The sequence below is a fragment of the Chelonoidis abingdonii genome, chromosome 7 (assembly GCF_003597395.2).
Source record: "Chelonoidis abingdonii isolate Lonesome George chromosome 7, CheloAbing_2.0, whole genome shotgun sequence".
Classification (NCBI taxonomy): Eukaryota; Metazoa; Chordata; order Testudines; family Testudinidae; genus Chelonoidis; species Chelonoidis abingdonii.
The window spans coordinates 53,214,818-53,236,693 of record NC_133775.1 but is presented as its reverse complement, the minus strand read 5'-3'; the positions used below and the strand labels follow the sequence as shown (position 1 = coordinate 53,236,693).

Genomic DNA, 21,876 nt, shown 5'->3' with positions numbered 1-21,876 from the left:
TTCCTTTCTGCAATAATAAAAACTGTTTTTAAAATCAAAAAATCCTTTATTAAAACTTACCAGTACATAAAAGGCAGGGTGGGTAGGTGCTGAACTGTATAGTCAGGGTTTTGAATATGTCCTTTCCTTGAGTGCTGTGCAATCTCTGCAACTTCAGGATTAATTAGCTGCATGGTGATGGGGGGTTGGGGTTGAGTGCACTAGGGTAAGGTCGTAGTTCTCAGGACTGGGTAGGTGAATACAGGTGTTAGGGGCAGCTCGTGTAGTAAGACCAGGATGCTGGAGAAAGGGTTTTGAGCAAAACAGTGGGCACAAGGAGAGAGCTTGATGCGGGGGGAGGGGTTTAGCATGAGCTGATCTGCCTGCATGGCTACCAGTGATGCATACAATCCCGTTTGCCGCCAGGAGGTTATCAGCTGCTTTGTGCTTTCTTGGTAGCCACTTTCCTTTTCTCCTGCTTTGTTTTCCTCCACTAATGCATTTTCTCTCCCAGTCCTGGCACGCCTTCTTATTCTCTCTGGGCATACTGTATTTCATAACTGCTTTCACCCAATCTTCTTTGCTTTATCCTTGGTCTCTCCTCAAGTTCTGTATAAGTCTCTCATCAGTCCGATGATAGGGCCGGAGGATTCAAGGACACTTAAAAAAAACAGAAATAGAAACATTTATTACAGAGGTGCATTGTTTATAATCACAGTGAAGGATTTGTAGACTATTTGTGGCATCATTAAACATAGCACACATAGCACAGAGAGGCCACAGCAGCGAAGACATGGTGAGTAATGGGAAACGATGATTAATTAGAATCCATTGTTTTGCCCGCAAACTCACCTGCTGACAGGAGCTGCTTGAGCAGGCCTCACTGGGGTTCTGTTGCATTGGGAAAGCAGATAAGCAGCTGGGGAAGTGCACGCTGAAAACAGTATCCCTACATTTTCCACAGGTTTTCTATCCTGCCAGTACATTCTGGGGAAGGCGGGATGATCTTCTCCCAGCAATGTTGATTTCCGCCCTGTCCTATGCAGTTGCTTGTGTGCCAGCAAATGGTCCCCCTTACCCCTCGGCCACCAGTGGCGGCGGACGTGTTAGCTGACTGGACAGCCATGGTGGCTCTCCCTATAAACTTGCGCAAGCACATTGCCCACACTCTGGCTGCAAACTTTTGAAAGAGATTACAGAGGGGCCGATTACCGCGACGTTGATAGACCAATCAATGGGCTATCCACATCTAGGCATGATGCAGCACCACTAACCACCCCATCAAAACATTTACCCTTCCTTAAAAATAAAAGCTGGCTTACCGGGAACACGCTCCTTATGCTGCTGCTCACACACAACAAGTTCCAGCTTCTGCGACATGGCCGTATGCTCCTCCTAGCTTGAGAAGAGCTCCTGGCTGCATGCCTCTACTAGGACTGCACTTACCGGAGTTGCTACTCCACCACCACCAGTACCCTCATCTACGTTCCTCTACACCCTCCCCCTCCTCTCCCGGCCTGAACTGCTCCATCGTGGTCTCGATTGTGCAGTGGGGTCACAACCAAGGTTGCATCCAGCTCCTCTTGTAAAACGGAGTCGTGGGGTACCTTCAATAGGCACTCCGCAACTCCTTTACTTAACCTGCACTGCAACGCCGCTCCGTTCAGGCCCTTATATGCAGCATGACTCTTGATATCTGCCATAGGTATCAAAGTTTATGGCTGGAGCGAGCTGTTGACTGCACACTCTCTACCCCCAAACACTGGATGAGCGTCTCTGCACTACGCAAGTGCTCATGCTGCAGGCTCGTTTGGGCGTGCGAGGCATTGGTCAGTGAATTGATTGATTATGCCTCCAAACCTGCTGAGCAACACAGGAAGGGATTTTAATAATTCCCGGGACATTTAAGGCGGGTCACCTGATGCTCCACAGGGAGGAGTGTGAACGATGAGCAGTAGGCCGAAAGGTATGCTGGGATACTCCTAATCCTTGGGCATAACAGTGCCCTTTTGGTGTCCACACTTGTATGAGCAGCGCTGCATCACCATCCACTGGAACGCTACACCCCACCCAAGCAGACCAGGTGTACAGCCAGCGCTGCAGCCAGGGAGTTGCAGCGCTGGCTGGGCTTTCTAAGTGTGTACACAGAGTGAGTTGCAGCGCTGGTGATGAGTTGCAGCGCTGTAACCCCATCACCAGCGCTGCAACTCTCCAGTGTAGCCAAGCCCTGTGTCCCTGTGCTTCTGATTGGAGATCTTTGGTAGCAGTGTCCATTCATCCTGCACATGCGCTCTCCCCTCCTCGTGCTCTGCCTCAAGGCTAATAAACACTGTGGGGCAGACTACCCCTTCTCAATTGCCCCAGGCTAGAGATGGAGCCATTAGCAGTCCATTCACGGATACTTTACTCTCTAGAAATTCATTCTTAGCTAGTTTTAGTGTTGTTTTCTTAGTTCTCATAGAGTTTCCTTTTAGTTTTTTTTCTTCCCTGTTAAAAACAAACATACATTTTTTTGTTTTACCCCCCTTCCCCCACTCCTTATTGGAAAATATCCCCAGTAAGGGGAATTTCCAGGTTGCCTGGGTTTAAGAGGTGTCTCTCCTGCAAGGAGTCCATTTTGGTAATGGATGGGCATTCCTGCTGTGTCTGTTATCAGATCCCCCCAAAAAACAGGAACTGAAGCTAAAGCTGCTCCTTATGGAGGGTGCTCTCCAGCCTGTATCTGACCCGATCTCTTTGGTACTGACAGCACTGAAGACATCTAACATGATTCCCACAGGTTGTGTGGGTCCAGTGTGACAGATACCACTGGTATGTCTAAGGACTGCCTGGGCACAGGGACCAAATCAGTGGTACCGCCAGTCACGGACAGGTGTGCAGATTGTGCCACCTCTGGGAAGACTGCATCGGTACAGATACTATTGAAACCTATGACTGCAAGGCAACCATCATTAGAGCGCTCGATGCAGCCAAGGTTGCGAGCTCCCTCAGTACCACCAACTCAATAACAGCAACCGCTAAGGGTACCAAATACTATGGCACAATAGGAATTTAGGTTCTCTAAGGACCTCAGAGTATCTAAGGTATCAGTCTCATCTAATTTGTACCAGGGCCTCAGTACTGGACACATCTTGAACTCCATAATGACCACCAGCACTGATCCATGCACCTCTGTATCGGCTCCACCACTTTCTAATGGAGAGTTGGATAATGGCCAGGAGGTCATCTCCCATCACTCTCACTATGCTTCCTCCAACTACCAGCCTGAGCCTTCCCAGTCATACCCTCAGTCTGGACCTCAGCCCCTGTGGTATGACTAACGATGGGGTCAGCCAGCCATGCCTTTTCCACTGCCCCATGGGATACGTGGGCAGCACTATATACTGTGGAGCCTCAGAACCTCCTAAGGAGATCCTGGAGGAGTAGGATGTTGGACTAGAGGAAGTGGTTATTCACAAACCTGGACCTGCAAATTAATGTCCAAAAGTCGACCTTAGCTCCAGTGCAATGTTTGGAGTTCATAGGGGTCAACCTCGACTCACTGCAAGTGAGGGCGCTCCTTCTACAACACAGATTTGACAGCCTATCCACACTTAGAGACAGTTCAAGCTAGCCCTCAAACAGTGGCTAGACGTTCCTCCAGCTTCTGCGGCACATGGTGGCTGGTATGTTTGTAATATTTAATGCCAAACTAGATATGAGGTGTCTGCAGACATGGTTCAGCTCGGTTTATAGGCCAAAAAAAAGACAGGTTAGGCAATGTTCTCTTGATGCCTTCCAGGGTCAAAGACCCGGTAAATGTTTGCACAAGGTTCCTGTTCACTCAGCCCTCCTTTGACATTTCTTCTCGCTACAGACACATCCCTCATGGGTTGTGCTGCACACCTCAACAACCTCATAACTCAGGGAAAATGGTGACTCTCCACATCAGCGTTGTTTAACTCAGGGTGGACAGAGAAGATTGTGTGCTACATAAATCAAAAGGGAGGCTCTGGAACTGAGGCATTTGACACAATGTTCTAATAGCAGTACCAAACACGACGACAGGCAGTTTTCACATGACCATGAGTGGGAAGTGAACCCCACAGTACTTTGCAGCATATTTTGTCAGTGGGGGATACCAACAATAAACTTGTTTGCTACTTACTTGAACAGGAAATGCCCACATTATTGATCCAGGGCTAGCCTCGGACAGCACTCATTAGGGGACAGTCTCCTTCTTCCATGGGACAAGGGCCTTCTTTATGCCATTTCCCATTCCCTCTCTTGTTGAAGGTCCTATTGAAAATAAAGAGAAAAAGCATATGTCATACTGATTGCTCCCACCTGAGTGAGACAGATGACGATGTGTCCACCAATCCATCTTCAACCCACTCCTTACCTCCTCTTGCAGAAACAACAACACACTCTCCATCTCAACCTCCAGCTCAAGGCTTGGTTGCTTTGTAGTTCCAACGCATAGTACTCTTGCTCCCAGGAGGTACAGGAAGTGTTACTACACAATAGGAAATTGGTTACCCATCATACTTAACTACAAAAGTGGACAAGATTTGAGGTTTGGTGCAATTCCAGGCACATTATCCCTACATCTGTTATTCTCCTAGTGGTGTTAGATTACATATTGGCTCTCAAGAAGACAGGGCTATCCTTCAGTTCGCTCAAGCTACACCTGGTGGCCGTAGTGATACCATCAACAGGTAGAGGGTTACTCATGTAACCCTTCTGCCTCTCTGAGTTGACAGCAACAAGGGCTGGATTCAGTATCCAGGGGTTCTGTTTCAATAACACCATGCATAACCGGCTCGAGCCCCCACCCAGTGACCTGGGACACTTACATACCACACCCTCCTGGGCGCCTCTAGAAGGTAATACTTCCCCTCTCGCAAGCACGGAGTCTGAGTGTAGCAAAATCTTTTTTATAAAGGAAGGACTCAATGTGGCATCCCATTGGAGAAACACCACAAACAGAGTTATAACACAAACCATAACCACCCGCATGTACATTTGGCAATGTCCTTTTCCCCTTAGGGTCTTAAGTCCAATCACTCCAAAGTCCAACAACCCAAAAGTCTCTGGTCAATGCCACCCCAGAATTCAAGAGTCTATCTGTAGAGGTCCCTCCCCCCAGCCTGGGTGAAAGGGGCACCTTACGTGGTCCAGGGCCAACTGCCCTGCCTCTCCGTGGGTTCTGCTTCCGCCTTCTCCACGAACTGCTCCGCCTTACCAGCCGCTCCACTCTGCTCCTCCAGCCGTCCTCACAAACTGCTCCACTCCACCAGCTGCCCCGTGAGCTGCTCCAGTTGTCCCTGCAAACTGCTCGGCTCCGCTCGCTCTGTGGGCTGCTCCACCCATCCCACAGCTACTCCGCTCTGCCAGCGCTCCGCTCCACCAGCTGTCCCGTGGTCCGCTCCAGCCATCCCCACAAACTGCTCCACTCCGCCAGCTGCTCTGTTCCGCAGTATAGCTTCAGGCTCCCCCACTAGTTAGCACAGTACTCAGTGCTCCCAGCTCAGTAATTTCAGCTCTTTTGTGATTTCAGCTCTTAGTGATCTCAGCACATAGTAGGGGAGCCCCAGTGCTAGTGCACCATTAGCCCAAAGTGAGTTCAGCTCAGCAACCTGTATCTAGATTCTTAAGGGAATAAAAAAATCAACTCTGACATTCCACAGTGGAGAGAGGAGGGGGTGGAACTGGTGCTTCTGGCTCCACAAGGAGCCTGCACCACCAGGCAGATACCTGTCCCCAATCTCTCAATTCACTAGGTTTTGAAACCCATGTCCCTTGTCTAGCAAGTGTCATTTAATTTATATTGAGACATTTCTGTTATAAAGCAGTCTCGTAGTTCCTCATTCACATAATTAGGTGGCAACACTTTATTTAGCCTGCCCCAATAATGAAGAAATTGGGGATCCCAGAAATGTCGAAATAACCATTCCCAGACTCCTTGCTGGCTCCTTGCTGGGTGTGCCTATGCAAATATTTGAGACTTCACATTCCGGACATTCTTTCCACACTTCCCATAATTCACCACCAGATGTCAGGGTACAGCTCATCCTGACTCTGCTTACACTCAGTTTTCTCACACCCAACTACAAAGAGATTCCTTAAGGGCATAACAAACCTCTTTCCCCACCCAGATGCCCTACTTCAACATGGGACCTAAAACTAGTTTTAAAGAGCCAGACTAGATCACCCTTTGAACCAATGGCTACTTGTTTGCTTACACAGCTGTCAATGAAGATAGCATTTTTAGTGGCCATCATCTCGGTGAGGAGAATAAGGGAAATAGCAGCACTTATGGCACATTCTGCTTTATAGTATTCTTTCACAACAAGGTTACTATCTGGCTGCACCCAATGTTTTTTCCTAAAGTGGCCTCGTCTTTTCACATAAACCAACCATATCCCCTCCCAACTAAGCCTCACCATGGTAACAAAGAGGCCATACTGCACATGCTAGATGTTAGGAGAGCCCTGGCCTTCTACTTGGACAGGACAGAGACTTCTAGGAAATCTCCTCCTAAGCTCTTCCTTTTCATTGCAGAAAGGTCTAAAGGCACAGCAACATCAGCCCAGAGACTCTCCAGATAGGTCTTGAACTGTATTAAGCACTGTTTTCATGTTCGCAGTATAGTACCTTTACCTGGAATTTGCACACTCTACAAGGTCAGTTTCTTCCTTTGTTGCCTTCCTCAGGAATGTCCCTGTCTCGGAAATCTGCAGAGCAGCCATCTTGGGCATTTGTACATACCCTCACAGAACCCTATGCCATCACTGGAGACCCTGCTCCCAATGCTAGTTTCAACTCCGCGGTATCATCATCCATAACAGACTTGACTCCAAAGCTCCAGCCTCCCATTAGGGATACTGCTCGGGAGTCACCTATAGTGGAGCACCCATGGGAACACTACTCAAAGAAGAAGAGGAAGTTACTCACCTTGTGCAGTAATGATGGTTCCTTGAGATGGTGTCCCTATGGGTGCTCCATAACCCACCCACCCTCCCTTCTGTTTCAAAGTTATTGATGGGGACTCTGTGGTAGAGAAGGATCTGAAGGTGGTTCGCTTGCACAGCGCTAATTAGCCTCAAGGTAGAGCACGAGAAAGGGAAAGTGAATGTGCAGGCTGAACAGACACTGCTACCAAAGATCTCTGATCAGAAGTACAGGAATGCACATGCATCTACAGTGGAGCACCCATTGGGACACTCATCTCGAAGAACCATTGTTACTGCACAGTGTGAGTAACTTCCTCTTAATCAACACATAAAAAACTCCCTGTATTTTTGCTTTCCATCTGCAGAGGAAATTCTTAAAGGAATAGATTTTTATTTTCTCAGTTGAAAAGACTGCAGAGTAAACTTTCAAACATGAAAGGGCAGTTCAGAAACTCTTGGCCTGAGGTATTTTTGTTACACAGTGGGAAGAAAGTTTTGTTTGTTGTTGAGATTTTGAGCTAGTTAAATATTTTTCCTCTCAGTCATTCATACAGTAACTGCTTTTAAGATTAGCTGCAAAATGCATTAGTTTCTGCTTCAGCAGACTGACTTGGTGTGGCAAAAGTAGCTTGGTTCAAAACCAAGCTGATGTGTAGAAGTTCAGTCCTTTGGCACCAGGAGGTCTGCATTAGTTAGTGACCGTGTTGTCAGGATATTCAGAATCCAGCATTTCAATTTCCAGAGGTCGGGGAGGAGGTCTGCATAGCATTAAAGCAGATTTACTTTTTATCCAAGGAGCTAAAATACACAGTCAAAGCTGGCCAGTAGTCATGTTAATCTTTTTTTTTTTTAAAGTTGGAGTAGATGGGAATTTGACTGTCTTGGCTCAGGCTTGGATCCTCCTCCACCGAGGGGCCTGGGATTCTGGGATTCTGGATCCAAACCAGGGGTTAGCACAATTTGCTTGTAGACAAAAGGGGGTGGGTAGGCTGGAGTCTGAGTTCAAACTGAGAGTTCAAGCCCTATTGCTTTGCAGTGTGGATGCATCCCCATTGGACTCATGCTCCTTGAGTCTGCCAAAAGTAATCTCACACACTGACTTTTTGTACTCTGGACAGTCAAGTTTTCCCACACTGCACCATGAACAAAGGGCTATAGTGGCCACATTCTGGGAGGCCATTAGGAAGTCTGGGATATGAGGGTTAGATTTTGGCCCACATAATGCAGTATAGATGTTGGAGACCCAGGCTTCAACAACTGGTGGCCTGGGGTTACTAATGAGTGTAGGCACTCAAGAACTAGGTTATCAAACACAGGATCTGCTAAGTTGAGTTCTGCTAATCCTGGACATACATTGCAGTATAGACATACCTTAAAGGAATGCCTAGGCTTTCCTTGGTTTTTAAGTAGTTCTGTAAATATTGTGCAGAGTGAAACGTAGGCTGCCAAATCCTACAAGTTCATTCATTCTCTCTCTCTCTCTCTAACATACACAAAATTGCAAAACCCTCCTCTTATTTTCAAAGCAGTAAAAAGTTCTTCTGGTGTATCATAGTTTGCCATGAAAAATCTGACACAGTAAGTAAGATCTGTTCACCATAAAATAAACAGGAAGCTAAAAGTGCTTTTTCTATGTGAATTTTGCAATTAATAAATAAAATGCATTGAAGGAATTGGACTTCTGGTACAGTCCCTCAAGTCCCACCAATCAGAAAAAAAACATGATTAATATTTAACTCACCCTATTGTACATGCATATTATTTCACATCTCCAATGGGCAAAGGATATTTTTGACAATATTTCAGAATCTATAGCTGTTCTGTCACTCCGCAATTATTTGTCTTTGAATAGTACACTGAGATGCTTAGTTGAAACTTGGCTTGGGTCTGCATCAGAGGTGGCTCGAGGACAAAAATTCCATTCCATGACAACTTGTGTGGTTTTGAAATTTGTTTTTGTTCCACATTGGAACAAAATCAAAACTGTTCAAATGTTTTTGTAGAACAGAATTATGTTGAAATGTCCCATTTTCTGTTTGAAAGATCACGTTTTCAATTCAGGTCTCTTTTTCTGGTCAGAAGTGACCAGAGATGCCTGGACCTCAGAAACATTCCTGGCAAAAGCCTTGTTGAAATCAACATGTCTACCTGACACGTTGTGGCTTTGATGAAACAGTGTATTCTCATGAAAACACATGTAGTTAAAATGCAGTGTAATTGTTTTGACCAAGAGAGATCCTTAAGAAAATGGTCATTGTTTGTGATGGCTGCACATTTTTAACTCCATGAAATAGGCTGTTGGGCAAAAGCAGAAAACAACCTCTGAAGACGTGATCCTCTGAAGATGTGTATCAGTTTTCTGACATCAGACCAAATGACTCTTAACTTCTGATAAGCCAAGAGATATGGAGAGAATTCCTTGTACCAGCATACACATGTATTTCAGCAGTATTACCCTGATCCTGCAGTGGGATTCCCAGCACAGATCCAAATTCCCGTGAAGACTCCCATTGAAATCAAAGGGATTGGTGAACATAAAGGTCTACGCTAGTAGATCCCTTTGAAGGATCACAGAACTATTGCTGCAAAACCAAATATGTCTGGTAAAAATTTGGTTGTTAAGAATAAAGTTAAATGGAACAAATTACTGACTGTATTAGATAACTATTTGAAGAAAAATGGACTGAGTAGATTGAACTAAATAAAAAACTGATCAACCACTGGTACAACTTTTCTACCAATAATATGTATACTTACTGTAGTCCATTATCTGCTATGCATCAGATCTGCTGTCTTCACTTATCTTTATATCTGACATCCTCTCCTTTAAAGCTGATATAAGAAAATATCTATAATCAAAATGCTCTTTTATCTTTTAAAAATGCAATGTCATGGCAATTTTATCCCAGTCACAAAATTTACCTATCTACGCTTCCGAGCAGATGATGATGATGGTTAAAAACTAGTTATTTACTTCTGTCAAAAACAAACAAACAAACAAACAAAAAAACCCACTATTTGTCTTCAAAAGATGGGTAAGTGGAATTTAGCAAGGCTGCTTACAGCATAGCATTTGATTTTAGTAATAAAATGGTAATAGTTTAAAGCAACTTAATTAAGACTCTTCAGGCCACATTTTCCCCATCACTCATACTCTGCTCTGGGTACAAATGGAATAGTTAGAATTTCAGCTATTTCTCTACACATCCACAATTTAAATGGAATATGTACATAAGGCCCAAGTCCTACAGCAGGGGTTCTCAAATTGGGGGTCAGGACCCCTCAGGGGGTCGCAAGGTTGTTACATGGGCGGTCGCAAGCTGTCACCCTCCACCCCAAACCCCACTTTGCCTCCAGCATTTATAATGGTGTTAAATATATATAAAAAAAAGTGTTTTTTAATGTATAAGGGGGTCGCACTCAGAGGCTTCCTGTGTGAAAGGGGTCACCAATACAAAAGTCTGAGAACCCCTGTCCTACAGTGATATTCATAAGGGTGGACCCCTGTGCCAGGACAGAGCCCCAGTGATTTCATTGGCGCTACCCAGGAATGTGACCATGTGAATATCATTACAGGATTGGGCAGTACATCAGTGACTCATTACTGCATTCCTTAGTTCTGCAAAACCTTTGGTAGACTCTCCTGAATCCAAAATATCTTTCTTTAATTTGTAATTGAAGACCATTTCATTGGGTATCTATCCTTGCTGCTACTGTGATACCAAGCAGTATTGCTATTGTGTGGGTGTGTGTGATCAGGGGATACTTCTTTAAATAACTATAACAACATTGGAGCATTTTTTTCAATAAATATGTATCTTTACTCTCAGTATCATTCTCTCAGTCAAGGCCTACTCCTACTCCGATTAACATCATTGGCATCACTACTTTGATCTTTAGGGGAGCAAGATCAAGCCATGTACCTTTCATTTACTACTGTGTATAATGAGAGGACTTACAATGCACTTGTCCTTTCCTAAATTTGTTTTGGTTAATCCTATCCAAACACAAGTTCTAACTAATGTTACCCTCTGTTTGGTACTCTACAGTTGACACTCCAGATCCATATGTGGAGCTGTTCATCCCCTCAGCCCCTGACTGCAGAAAGAGAACAAAACACTTCAACAATAATGTGAACCCTGTGTGGAACGAGACCTTTGAGTTTATTTTGGACCCGAACCAGGAAAATGTTCTGGAGGTAAATCATGTACTGAGGTACAGCTAGAAATGGAAGTTGAGCAGTGTCAGGAGGGTTAAAACAGCAACACTTTGTACTTACACAACATCTGTTATCTGAGCATGTCAACACTTTCTAAACATTAAGGTTTTGCCTTTTATACACAGCCCTGAGCAAGGGGTTGGTACATAAGTTGCACCATCCCAGGAACAGCCTTGGGTGGCATTGTGACACTGATACACTTCTGAGTCACAATTTCTTACCTGTTTGCTACTGAGATTAGTAATTTACTGTTCTCTACAGTAGCAGCAAGTATTTTCTCCCTTCATTGGCTCAGCTACTTTGGCCAGCAAGTTGGTGGAAGTGGAACCAGGTCTCTGCCTATTCCCCTCTCCTCTCTGCCAACTAGAGGTGGGAGTAAATGGGAGATTAGCTCCACTTACTTCTGTATGCCTGGACCCAAGGTCTGAGGCCATGTCTGCACTTACCGTGGATTGATGATGCTGCGATTAATGCAGCGGGGGTCGATTTGGCAGGTCTAGAGAAGACCTGCTAAAATGACTGCAGAGCACTCTCAGGTCCACTTTGGTACTCCATTGGAACAAGAAGACTAAGGTAAGCCAATGGGAGAACGTCTTCCTTCGACACAGCACGGTGTAGACACCGCAGTAAGTTGACCTACACTATGTCGACTCCAGGTACATTATTTATGTAGCTGGAGTAGCATAACTTAGGTTGACTTAGCCCCGTAGTGTAGACAAGGTCTGAGTAACCACTCCTAAGGAGCATAAGGGAGCTGTCACTCCTTTGTACAGGCATCTAGTCCAAATCACCATCAATCCCTAATGAAGTAAGCCTTTTGTACACACAGTGTTATAATATTGTGTTAGTCTATTTTAGTGTGTCAAGAGTTTACGGGTATATTTTCATTGCAGAGTTTACTCTGGCTCTTGTTTGGTAACCTGCCCACTTTGCAGAGAGGACAAAGGCTAAACCAGTGGTTCTCAGCTGGGGGTACGCATACCCCTATGGGTACTCAGAGGCCTCCCAGGGTTTACATCAACTCATCTAGATATATGCCTAGTTTTGCAACAGGCTATACTAAAAAGCACAAGCAAAGTCAGTATAAACTATAATTTCATACAGACAAGGACTTGTTTATATTGCTCTGTATATTATATGGTGAAATGTAAGTGCAATATTTTTATTCCTATTAATTTATTTTATAATTATATGGTAAAAATGAGAAAGTAAACAATTTTCAATAATAATGTGCTTCGACACTCTTTTGTATTTTTGGTCTGATTTTGTAAGCAAGTAGTTTTTAAGTGAGATGAAAGTCAGATCAGACTCCTAAAAGGGATTCAGTAATCTGGAAAGGTTGAGAGCCATTGGGCTCAACCAATCAAGTGCTGATAGTCTTCAATGTCTTCCTACAGTTTGTCCCTATGTGCTCTGAAACCAGGTCTCTGCCTCCTGAAGTCTTAGCAACACACGAGTGAGGGCAGCATCAGTGAGAGAACAAAGTAACTCGTGTGGCTTTGGATTGTGGCTGCTCACACCTGGCCTAGGCTAGACCAGCTGCTCACACCTGGGTGCTCATCACCTTATTTATATGTGTAGCAAAGAGGTACCCTAAGTGATTTGCCTGGCACACATAACCTGGAAGTAGGAAATCTGAGAATAGAACTCAAAAGTTCTAACTTCTAGTCCCCTGTTCTAGTCACCAGCTAGATATCAGCACAAAGAATGGAATAAGTCACTTTTCTTCACAGGAAAGTGTTTGTAGAAACAGCAAGGAAGAAAAAAAGCAGAAGTTAGGTCCACCAGTGCTTCCCTCTCCTGAAATTACTAGAAATTGACTGTGATACACCCACAATACCAATGTGATATATGCCGTCATGTGCCAGCAATGCCCCTCCGCCATGTACATTGGCCAAACCGAACAGTTGCTGTACAAAAGAATAAATGGACATAAATCAGACAGCAAGAATTATAACTTTCAAAAACCAATAGGAGAACACGTCAGTCTCCCTGGACACTCAATAACAGACTTGAAAGTGGCAATTCTTCAACAAAAAAACTTCAAAAACAGACTCCAGTGAGAAACTGGAATTAATTTGCAAACTGGACACCATCAAATTAGGCCTGAATAAAGACTGGGAATGGTTGGGTCACTACAAAAACTAATTTCCCCCTGCTGATACTCTGACCTTCTTCAAATGGGCCACCTTGATTACATTGCCCTAATTAGCACTACAAAAGTGATTCTTCCTCCCTTGATATTCACTCCTTCTTGTCAACTGTTGAAAATAGCTTACTTCCACCTTAATTGAATTGGCTCGTTAGCACTGAGCCACCACTTGGTAAGGCAAGTCCCATCTTTTCCTATGCTGTATATTCATACCTACATATTGTATTTTCCACTCCATGCATCTGATGAAGTGGGTTTTAGCCCATGAAAGCTTTTGCCCAAATACATTTGTTAGTCTCTAAGGTGCCACAAGGACTACTCCTTGTTTTTGATGATACAAACTAACATGGTTACCACTCTGAAACCCACCTGATGCTACTTCATGCTCCCTCCTCAACCCTTTTGTTGTAAAGAGGAAGTAAATAATAATAAAGAACCCCAAAACATCCTTGCCAATGTGTCCTATGCCCATGACCTCAAGCTTGACAATCAGCTTCACCCCTTGTATGGGAGTAACACTATCATTTTAGTTCAAACTATCACTATAACTGGGAATACAGTGAGAGACCTCATTGGTAATGAAGAAATTATCCTTTGCAAGGTAGATTATGACAGTTATGTTCCGGGGAAGAATTTCATGTGTCTCCAAGCAGTTATCATACATGTTGTTTTTATAATGTTCAGAATGTCCATATTGGCTCATGTTTCTGGCTAATCGTCCATATTGGCTCATGTTGCTGGCTAATTCAAATAGTATAGGAGTTAAGATACATATTCTCATTTTACTCTTGCATTATGTGTACAGGGGCGACTCCGGGAATCAGTATGCCAAGCGCGTGCTTGGGGTGGCAAGCCACTGGGGATGCTCTGCCGGTCGCTGCAAGGGTCGCAGGCAGGCTGCTTTCTGCGGCATGCCTGCGGAGCGTCCGCTGGTCCCGTGGCTTCGGCGGACCCTCCACAGGCAAGCCGCTGAAGGCAGCCTGCCTGCCGTGCTTAGGGCAGCAAAATGCCTAGAGCTGCCCCTGTGTGTGTACAAAGGCCAAGGCTACCACAGCAGAAAGGAGAATCTATAATATCATATATCTTACCAAGTAGCTGCTGAAGGAGCATAGAAAGAAAGATGGGAAGCTAGTGTCACAACAAAGGCAGAGTTAAGATTCTTTGAGTGCCTTCAATGTGCATTTCACATATTTGGTTTCTTTTAAGTTTAATCTCATTTGTTTTGTTTTGTATTTATCCCATAAATTACTGACTCATTCTTTAACTCCATCTTAACAAGGTTTTTGTTTTGAATCTCCTTTGGTTCCCCCCACCTCCATCTTAGTTTTAAAAAATTTAAGATGCATTGGAAGCAGGGAACAGGATACCATGCAGAGCTACACATTTTAAGGCACTGGGAACTGGGAAGTGATAGAGCAGTGCTTTCTTCAGGAGAATCTGTCACAAGGGATCCTGGCAGTGTTCAGGGGCTCTGCATAGTCTCTAACCTCTGTCAGTCCCCACTACTTGCCTGACTCCATACTTTGATTTGGCTCTCTTTATTAGCTTTCCTTGTTCGTGGCTCATCTAAGATTCTCACAACCTGCTATGGGCTTTAGAAGGTGAACAGGAGCCATGGGCCTGATTCTCTGCATCCACTGGGGATGGGGAACGGGAGACTGGAGCTAGTCTATTTGGTAATAGTGATAAAATAGAATCCTCTTAGACAGCATGGGTCAAATTCTGCTAACAGACTCACAAACGTCACTGTGGTTACATGAATGTGCTGAATATGGAATTTGCTCAATAAGATATAAAAAGATAGACTATTAAAATAACTGTAATGGCTAATGGCTTATCCAAACTGCCTTCCTCAAAGCAATAACACATCTTTCTGTTCTATGTTTGTACGTATTATAATGTCAGGAAGAAATTGGGTAGGTAGCAAGCTATTTAATTCAGTGTAGTCTCAGTCATTTCTTAATGTGGTATGTCTGAATTACTCACTTTTCACTATTGTATGGTCTGACTAAGAGTTCCTGCTATGGTAAGAATTCAGACAGTTCCTAAAACATAACTTGTAAATCATCTTTGATTTTGAGGTGTTTCTCACTCTTTTCTTCCATCATGGTTTTATGTAGTCATTAAAAAGCATAATAATTTTATGAGCTGGCACCTAGAGCAATATGGTCTGAGTTGATTTCCAGTATAATGCATCAGCAACTTATTTCCAAGATTACATAAGTATCCTTTTCCTGTAGCAGACCTACCAAGATATGTTGTAAACAAGAATTCAGTGTGATTACTTAAAATAATTAAAGATTTTAGCTGCTTCCTGAGTCATATGATATATAAGCCCCTGAAAATTAGCACAACAGAGTCAGTGATACTACATAATAATGGTAAGTTGCATATTAGTTAGCAAAATATAAAGTGGCCATGGTAAAGATTTACTGTAATATAAATTCTCTAGACTACTAGAAATTGTGGCAAAGCTATGACCTTGTCTCTGTGGGTGCCGCGCTTCCAGGCGGATTACGCTAGCCTCAGAGGCTCACTGTGGCCCTCCATGTAGCCCTTCTCTCTCTACAGGCAAGGGTCACAGCCTACTGAGCCATTTTCTTCATAAGCCTCACACATTCTCTGTTGTCTCACAGTCTCTGATTAATCAGGGAGAGGGGGAGCCCAGGCCCATCCTCTACTCCAGGCTCCAACCCACGGACACTAGTAGTAGCAGCTATTGGTAGCTGACTTTTTGAAACAGGACGAGTGCAATTCCCTGAGCCACTTCCTCACAGCAGCCCCTGCTTCCTCAACATCTACTTCACCCTTACCTCAGGGCCTCCTTCCTTGTGCCTGATAGGGTTCATACTGCCTAGTTTCTCCAGCAGCACGGCTTCCTCCTACAGCTCCTGGCATGCACACCTAACTGACCAACTGGGAGACTTTTAACTAGTTCCAGCCAGCCCTTGATTGGCTTCAGGGTCCCAATCAACCTAGCTATCTCCACTGCTTTCTAGAAGGATCTTAATGAGCCCTGGATGTTATGATTAACCTGGAGCAATGGCCATTTGGTTACCATGGTAGCAAGGATTTGTTTAGTCTGGGGTTAACACACCTGTTCCTTACTACTTTCCTATATCCATCTGGCTTTGCCCCATCACAAAATACAAACTTTATGTCTAGTTTAAAACTGTCTGTAGCATGGTATTGTTATACACACATGCAAATCTGAGTAAAGTCTCTGTATTCTGCATAAAATTAAATGGCAGAATTTAACAATCTGTGTAGGAAGACACACTGAAAAATGCCTTTCCATCATAAGAAAGACACTTCACACTCAAAGAGCATGGCTACATTTGCAGATGTAGAGCGCTTTGAGTTAAACCAGCCTTCAGAGAGCACAGTAGGGAAAACGCTGCACTCTGTCCACACTGACAGCTTCAAGTGCACTGGCGTAGCCACATTTGAGGCACTTCCAGTGGCATTGGGAGCGGTGCATTATGGGCAGCTATCCCAGCACTCAAGTGACTGCAACGTCCTTTTCAAATGGGGGGTGTGGTGAGGTGGAGTGTGACAGGGAGTGTGTTGTGTGTATGTGGGAGGGGCAAGAGAGTGTTTTTTGGGGGGGCTGAGAGCCTGTCAGCATGCTGTCTTGTAAGTTCAGACAGCAGCAGACTTCCTCTCTCTCGCACACAGCATTCCACAGTAATGGTTGATTTGTCTCGGAGCAGATAAACAGCCAGATGTCAGAAATGGAGCTTTCAAAGGGCACTTCCACATTCCTGCAGCGATTCAAAACAATGATAAGTGTGGCCACTTGACTTAAGGGGATTATGGGACGTTTCTGGAGGCCGATCAAAGCGCAGTAATGCAACACCTCAATCACACTGGTGCTGCAGCACTCCAGTGGGGGCACAGCAAACGTTATTCGTCTCGCCGAGGTGGAGTACCAGGAGCACTCTAGCCACGGAGTCAGAGTGCTCTACGTGCCTTGACAGTGTGGACGGAGAGTGAGCTAGTGCACACGGGGCTTCTTTATTGCATACTAACTCACAAGTGTAGCCAAGCCTAAAAACAAAACAAACACCCCAACCAAGAGGTGTTTTTAATTCCATAGAGAGAGAAGTACCAGAGATGCTATTAAAGACTCCTAGGAACTTTGCTATTCTTGTGGATTTTATGTGAATGGCACTCAGGTCCTATGGTGATTGGAGGCAGTATAAAACCCTTAGATACTAAAAATACAACTGCTATTATTAAAATGACTGCCATGCATCTGATGAAGTGGGTATTCACCCATGAAAGCTTATGCTCCAATACTTCTGTTAGTCTATAAGGACTCTTTGTCACTTTTTACAGATCCAGACTAACAAGGCTACCCCTCTGGTACTTTACATTACAACAGTAACTCTGGAGAATGTTAAACCATGACTATTAAAGTTAGACATTTTCAGCAGGTTTGTATAATCTGCATACAAGAATTTTAAATAAACCAGCCAAGGAGCTCCTGCGACAGGTAATGTGGATTTTCAATAGGTCTTTGAGCAGTGGAGAAGTTACAGAGGACTGGAAGAAAGCTAATGTTATGTCAACATTTAATAAGGGTAAATGGGATGACTCAGGTAATTGTAAATCAGCCTGATGTTGAACCCAGGCAAAATAATGAAATGGCTGATATAGGACTTGATAAATTGAAGGAAGTTAATATAATTAATATCAGTCAACATTGGTTTATGAAAAATTGATCTTGTTAACCTAACTTGATATCTTTTTTATATACATTTGCTTGATAAAAGTAATAGTGTTAATGTAATATACTTAGGCTTCTAGAAGGTGTTTGACTTGGTACTACATAATATTTTGATTTAAGAAACTAGAACTGGCTCATAGGTCTCAGTGTGATTGTAAACGGGGAATCATTGAGTGGGTGTGCTTCTAGAAGAGTCCTGCAGGGATCAGTTCTTCAGCTGATGCTATTTCACATTTTTGTCAATGTTCTGGAAGTAAATATAAAATCATCACTGATCAAGTTTGCAGCTGACACAAAGATTGATGAAGTAGTAAATAATGAAGAGGACAGGTCACTGATACATATCAATCCAGATAGCTTGGTCAACTGGGTGCAATCAAACAGTATGCATTTCAATACTGCCAAATGTAAAGTCATTGTAAATATCTAGGAAGAAAGAATGCAGGCCATACAGGATGGGGGACTCTATCCCAGGAAGCCATAACTTGGGGTCATGGTGGAAAATCAGCTGAACATGAGCTCCCAGTGCAGCACTGTGGCCAAAGGGGCTAATGTGATCCTTGCATGTATAAACAGCTGAATCTTTAGTAGGAGTAGAAAGGTAGAAAAGATTACTTCTGCATTTTCCACTGGCGTGACCTCTCCTGGAATATTATTTCCAGTTCTAGTATTCACACTTCAATAAGTATGTTGGAAAAAATGGAGTGGGTTTAGAGAAGAGCCACAGAGAATGCAAATGATTAAAGAATTAGAAAACCTGCCTTACAGGGAAAGGCTCAAGGAGTTCAGTCTATTTACCTTATCAAAGAGAAGGTTAAGGTGTGACCTGATCACAGTTTAGAAGTACGTACATCAGGAACAAATACTTGATAATAGAGGACTTTTCAGTTTAGCAGATAAAGATATAACAAGATGAAGTGGCTGGAAGTTAAAGCTAGACAAATTTAGAGTAGAAATAAGGCCTACTTTTTAAAACAGTGAGGATAATATAACCATTGGAGCAATTTACCAAGGGTACTAGTGGATTCTCCACTATTCAAAATTTTTTAATCAAGAATTACAAACATAAGGAAGTACTTCAAAACACAATGCACAGTCAACTTGTGAACTTGTTGCCAGCAGATGTTGTGAAGGTCAAAAGTCCACTTGGGTTAAAAAAAGAATTAGATAAGTTCATGAAGGATAAGTTCATAGATAGCTATTAGCCAAGATGGTCAGGGATGCAACCACATGCTTTGCGTGTACCTAAACATATGACTGTCAGAAGCTGAGACTGGATGTCAGGGGATAATTTATTTGATAATTGGCCTGTTCTCTTCATTCCCTCTGAAGTGTCTGGCACTGGCCGCTTTTGGAAGACAGGAAACTGGGCTAGATGAGTCATTGCTATTACCCAGTATGGCCATTCTTATGATATTGGATGTTTTTCTAAAACAGGTGCTCTAGTTCAAACATGTCTAACTCTGCTCCCATTAAAGTCAATGATAAAAAACCCATTCCTGATATCTGCAGGTTTCTTTCAACCTTGAAAGGTTTACTGAATGACAGGAAAACATTTATTATTTTAATAATTGCAACTATGTTCTTCGATACGTCTGTGTGTATGTGTGCGTATGTGTATGTAAGTACGTCCTTGATGAAGAACATGATGATGTTACCATAAGAAGGCTCTGTCTGATACAACCTCCTTTGCTTCTTTCTCTCCAGAAATATGACTTGTTATGCTTTTTTCCAAACACTGGTATGACAATAGGAATGGGAAATTGTGTTCCAGAGTCTCAGTTGTTTACTTATGCAGCTCACATTCCAAAAGGTGTGGTCCTTGCTGAGATGGAGAATATGGCAATGGATTTTTGGATTTGTTTGGACATAGAGTACAGATTTACAAGTTTGGAATTTCTGTGCCTTACGCCAAGCAATTATTGCTGTACTGTGATCTAGTAATTAAAAAGAGTAGGGAACTGAAAGTTATATAGTAAATACTAAGTGGGTATTCACCCATGAAAGCTCATGCTCCAATACGTCTGTTAGTCTGTAAGGTGCCACAGGATTCTTTGCTACTTTCATAGTAAATACTAATATACTAAAAGTAAGATGGGTGAACTTGAGTGCCTGGTATTAAATGAGGATATTGATATAATAGGCATCACATAAACTTGGTGAAATGGGGGTAACCAATGGGACTCAGTCATATCAGGGTACAAAATATGTAGGAATGACAGTTGGTCATGCTAGTGGGGGAGTGGTACTATATGTGAAAGAAAGCACAGAGTAAAATATATTAAAAATGTTAAATGAATCAAATTGTACCATAGAATCTCTGTGGATAGAAATTTGATGCTTGAATAATAGGAGTATAGCAGTAGGTATATACTACAAACCTCCTGACCAGGATGGTGATAGTGATTATGCAATGCTGAGGTAGATTAGAGAGGCTACAAAAACACAAAACCCAATAATAATGGGGGATTTCAATGATCCTCATATTGACTGGGCACATGTCACCTCAGGCGGGATGCTGAGATAAAATTTCTAGACACTATTAATGACTGCTTCTTGGAGCTGCTAATCCTGGAACCCACAAGGAGAGAGGCAATTCTTGATTTTGTCCTAAATGGTGCACAGGATCTGTCCAAGAAGTAAATGTAGCTGAATCACTTGATAATAACAACCATAATGTAATTAAATTTAACATCCTTGTGTGAGGAGAAATACTAAAGAAGCCCCCTACAGTAGCATTTAACTTAAAAAGGGGGAACTATAAAAAAATAAGGAAGCTAGTTAAACAGAAATTAAAAGGAACAGTTGCAAGATTGAAATGCCTGCAAGCAGCATGGAAACTTTTCCAAAACACCATAATAGAGGATCATATTAAATGTATACCCCAAATAAAAAAAAAATAGTAAGAGCGCTAAAAAAAAAAGCCACTGTCAACAAAGCAAAAGAGACATTTAGAAGCAAAAAGGGATCTTTTAAAAATTGGACATCTGTCCTCCTTTGTGTTTTCTTCAATAGGATTTAATTCTGGCAAGTCAAGTGCAAAAATATAATTAGACAGGAAAAAAAAGAATTTAAGAACAACGAATAAAAGAAACACAAAAACTAACAGCATTTATTTTTTTTAAATCAGGAATCAGAATCAGGAAGCCTGCCAAACAATCAGTGAGGCCACTGGATAGCTGAGGTGCTAAAGGAGCACTCGAGGAAGACAAGGCTGTTGCAGAGAAGCTAAATGAAGTTTTTTGCATCAGTCTCCATTGCAGAGGAATTGAGGGAGATTCCCACACACAAGTCATTCTTTTTAGGTGCAAAGCTGAGGCAGTGTTCCAGACTGAGGTGCCGATAGAGGAAGTTTTGGAACAAATTGATAAATTTAACTGTAGTAAGAAACCAGGACCAGATGGTATTCACCCGAGAGTTCTGAAGGAACTCCAAACGTGAAATTGCAGAATTGCTATATGTGGTATATAATCTGTCGCTTAAATCGGCCTCTGTACCAGATGACTGGAGAATAGCTAATGTAATGCCAATTTTTAAAAAGGCTCCAGAGGTGATCATGGCAATTAGAGGCTGGTAAACCTAACTTCAGTACCAGAAAAATTGACTGGAACAATAGTAAAGAGCAGAATTATCAGAGACACAGAGGAACATGATTTGTTGGGGAAGAGTTAATATGACTTTTGTAATGTGAAGTCATGCCTTGCCAATCTATTAGAATTCTTTGAGGGACTCAACATACGTGAACAAGGGTGATCCAGTGGATATAATGTACTTGAACTTCCAGAAAGCCTTTGACAAGGTCCCTCACCAAAGGCTCTTAACAGGCCCTCTCAGAAGTACAGAGAGGCCTGGGCCACTT

General features: G+C 43.1%; 1 protein-coding gene across 2 annotated transcripts in view; it reads left to right on the top strand.

The window, feature by feature from the left end:
• Nucleotides 1-21,876, top strand: part of PLA2G4A (phospholipase A2 group IVA) — a 127,286-nt gene that overhangs the window by 37,729 nt on the left and 67,681 nt on the right. Inside the window, exon 4 of one of the 2 annotated variants that reach the window (XM_032783433.2) lies at nt 10,964-11,112. The exons of the other annotated variant lie outside the window; for it this stretch is intronic. Within the exon in view, the coding sequence (XP_032639324.1) occupies nt 10,964-11,112 (149 nt within the window). The remainder of the gene's footprint in view (nt 1-10,963; nt 11,113-21,876) is intronic. 2 annotated transcript variants of the gene reach the window in all.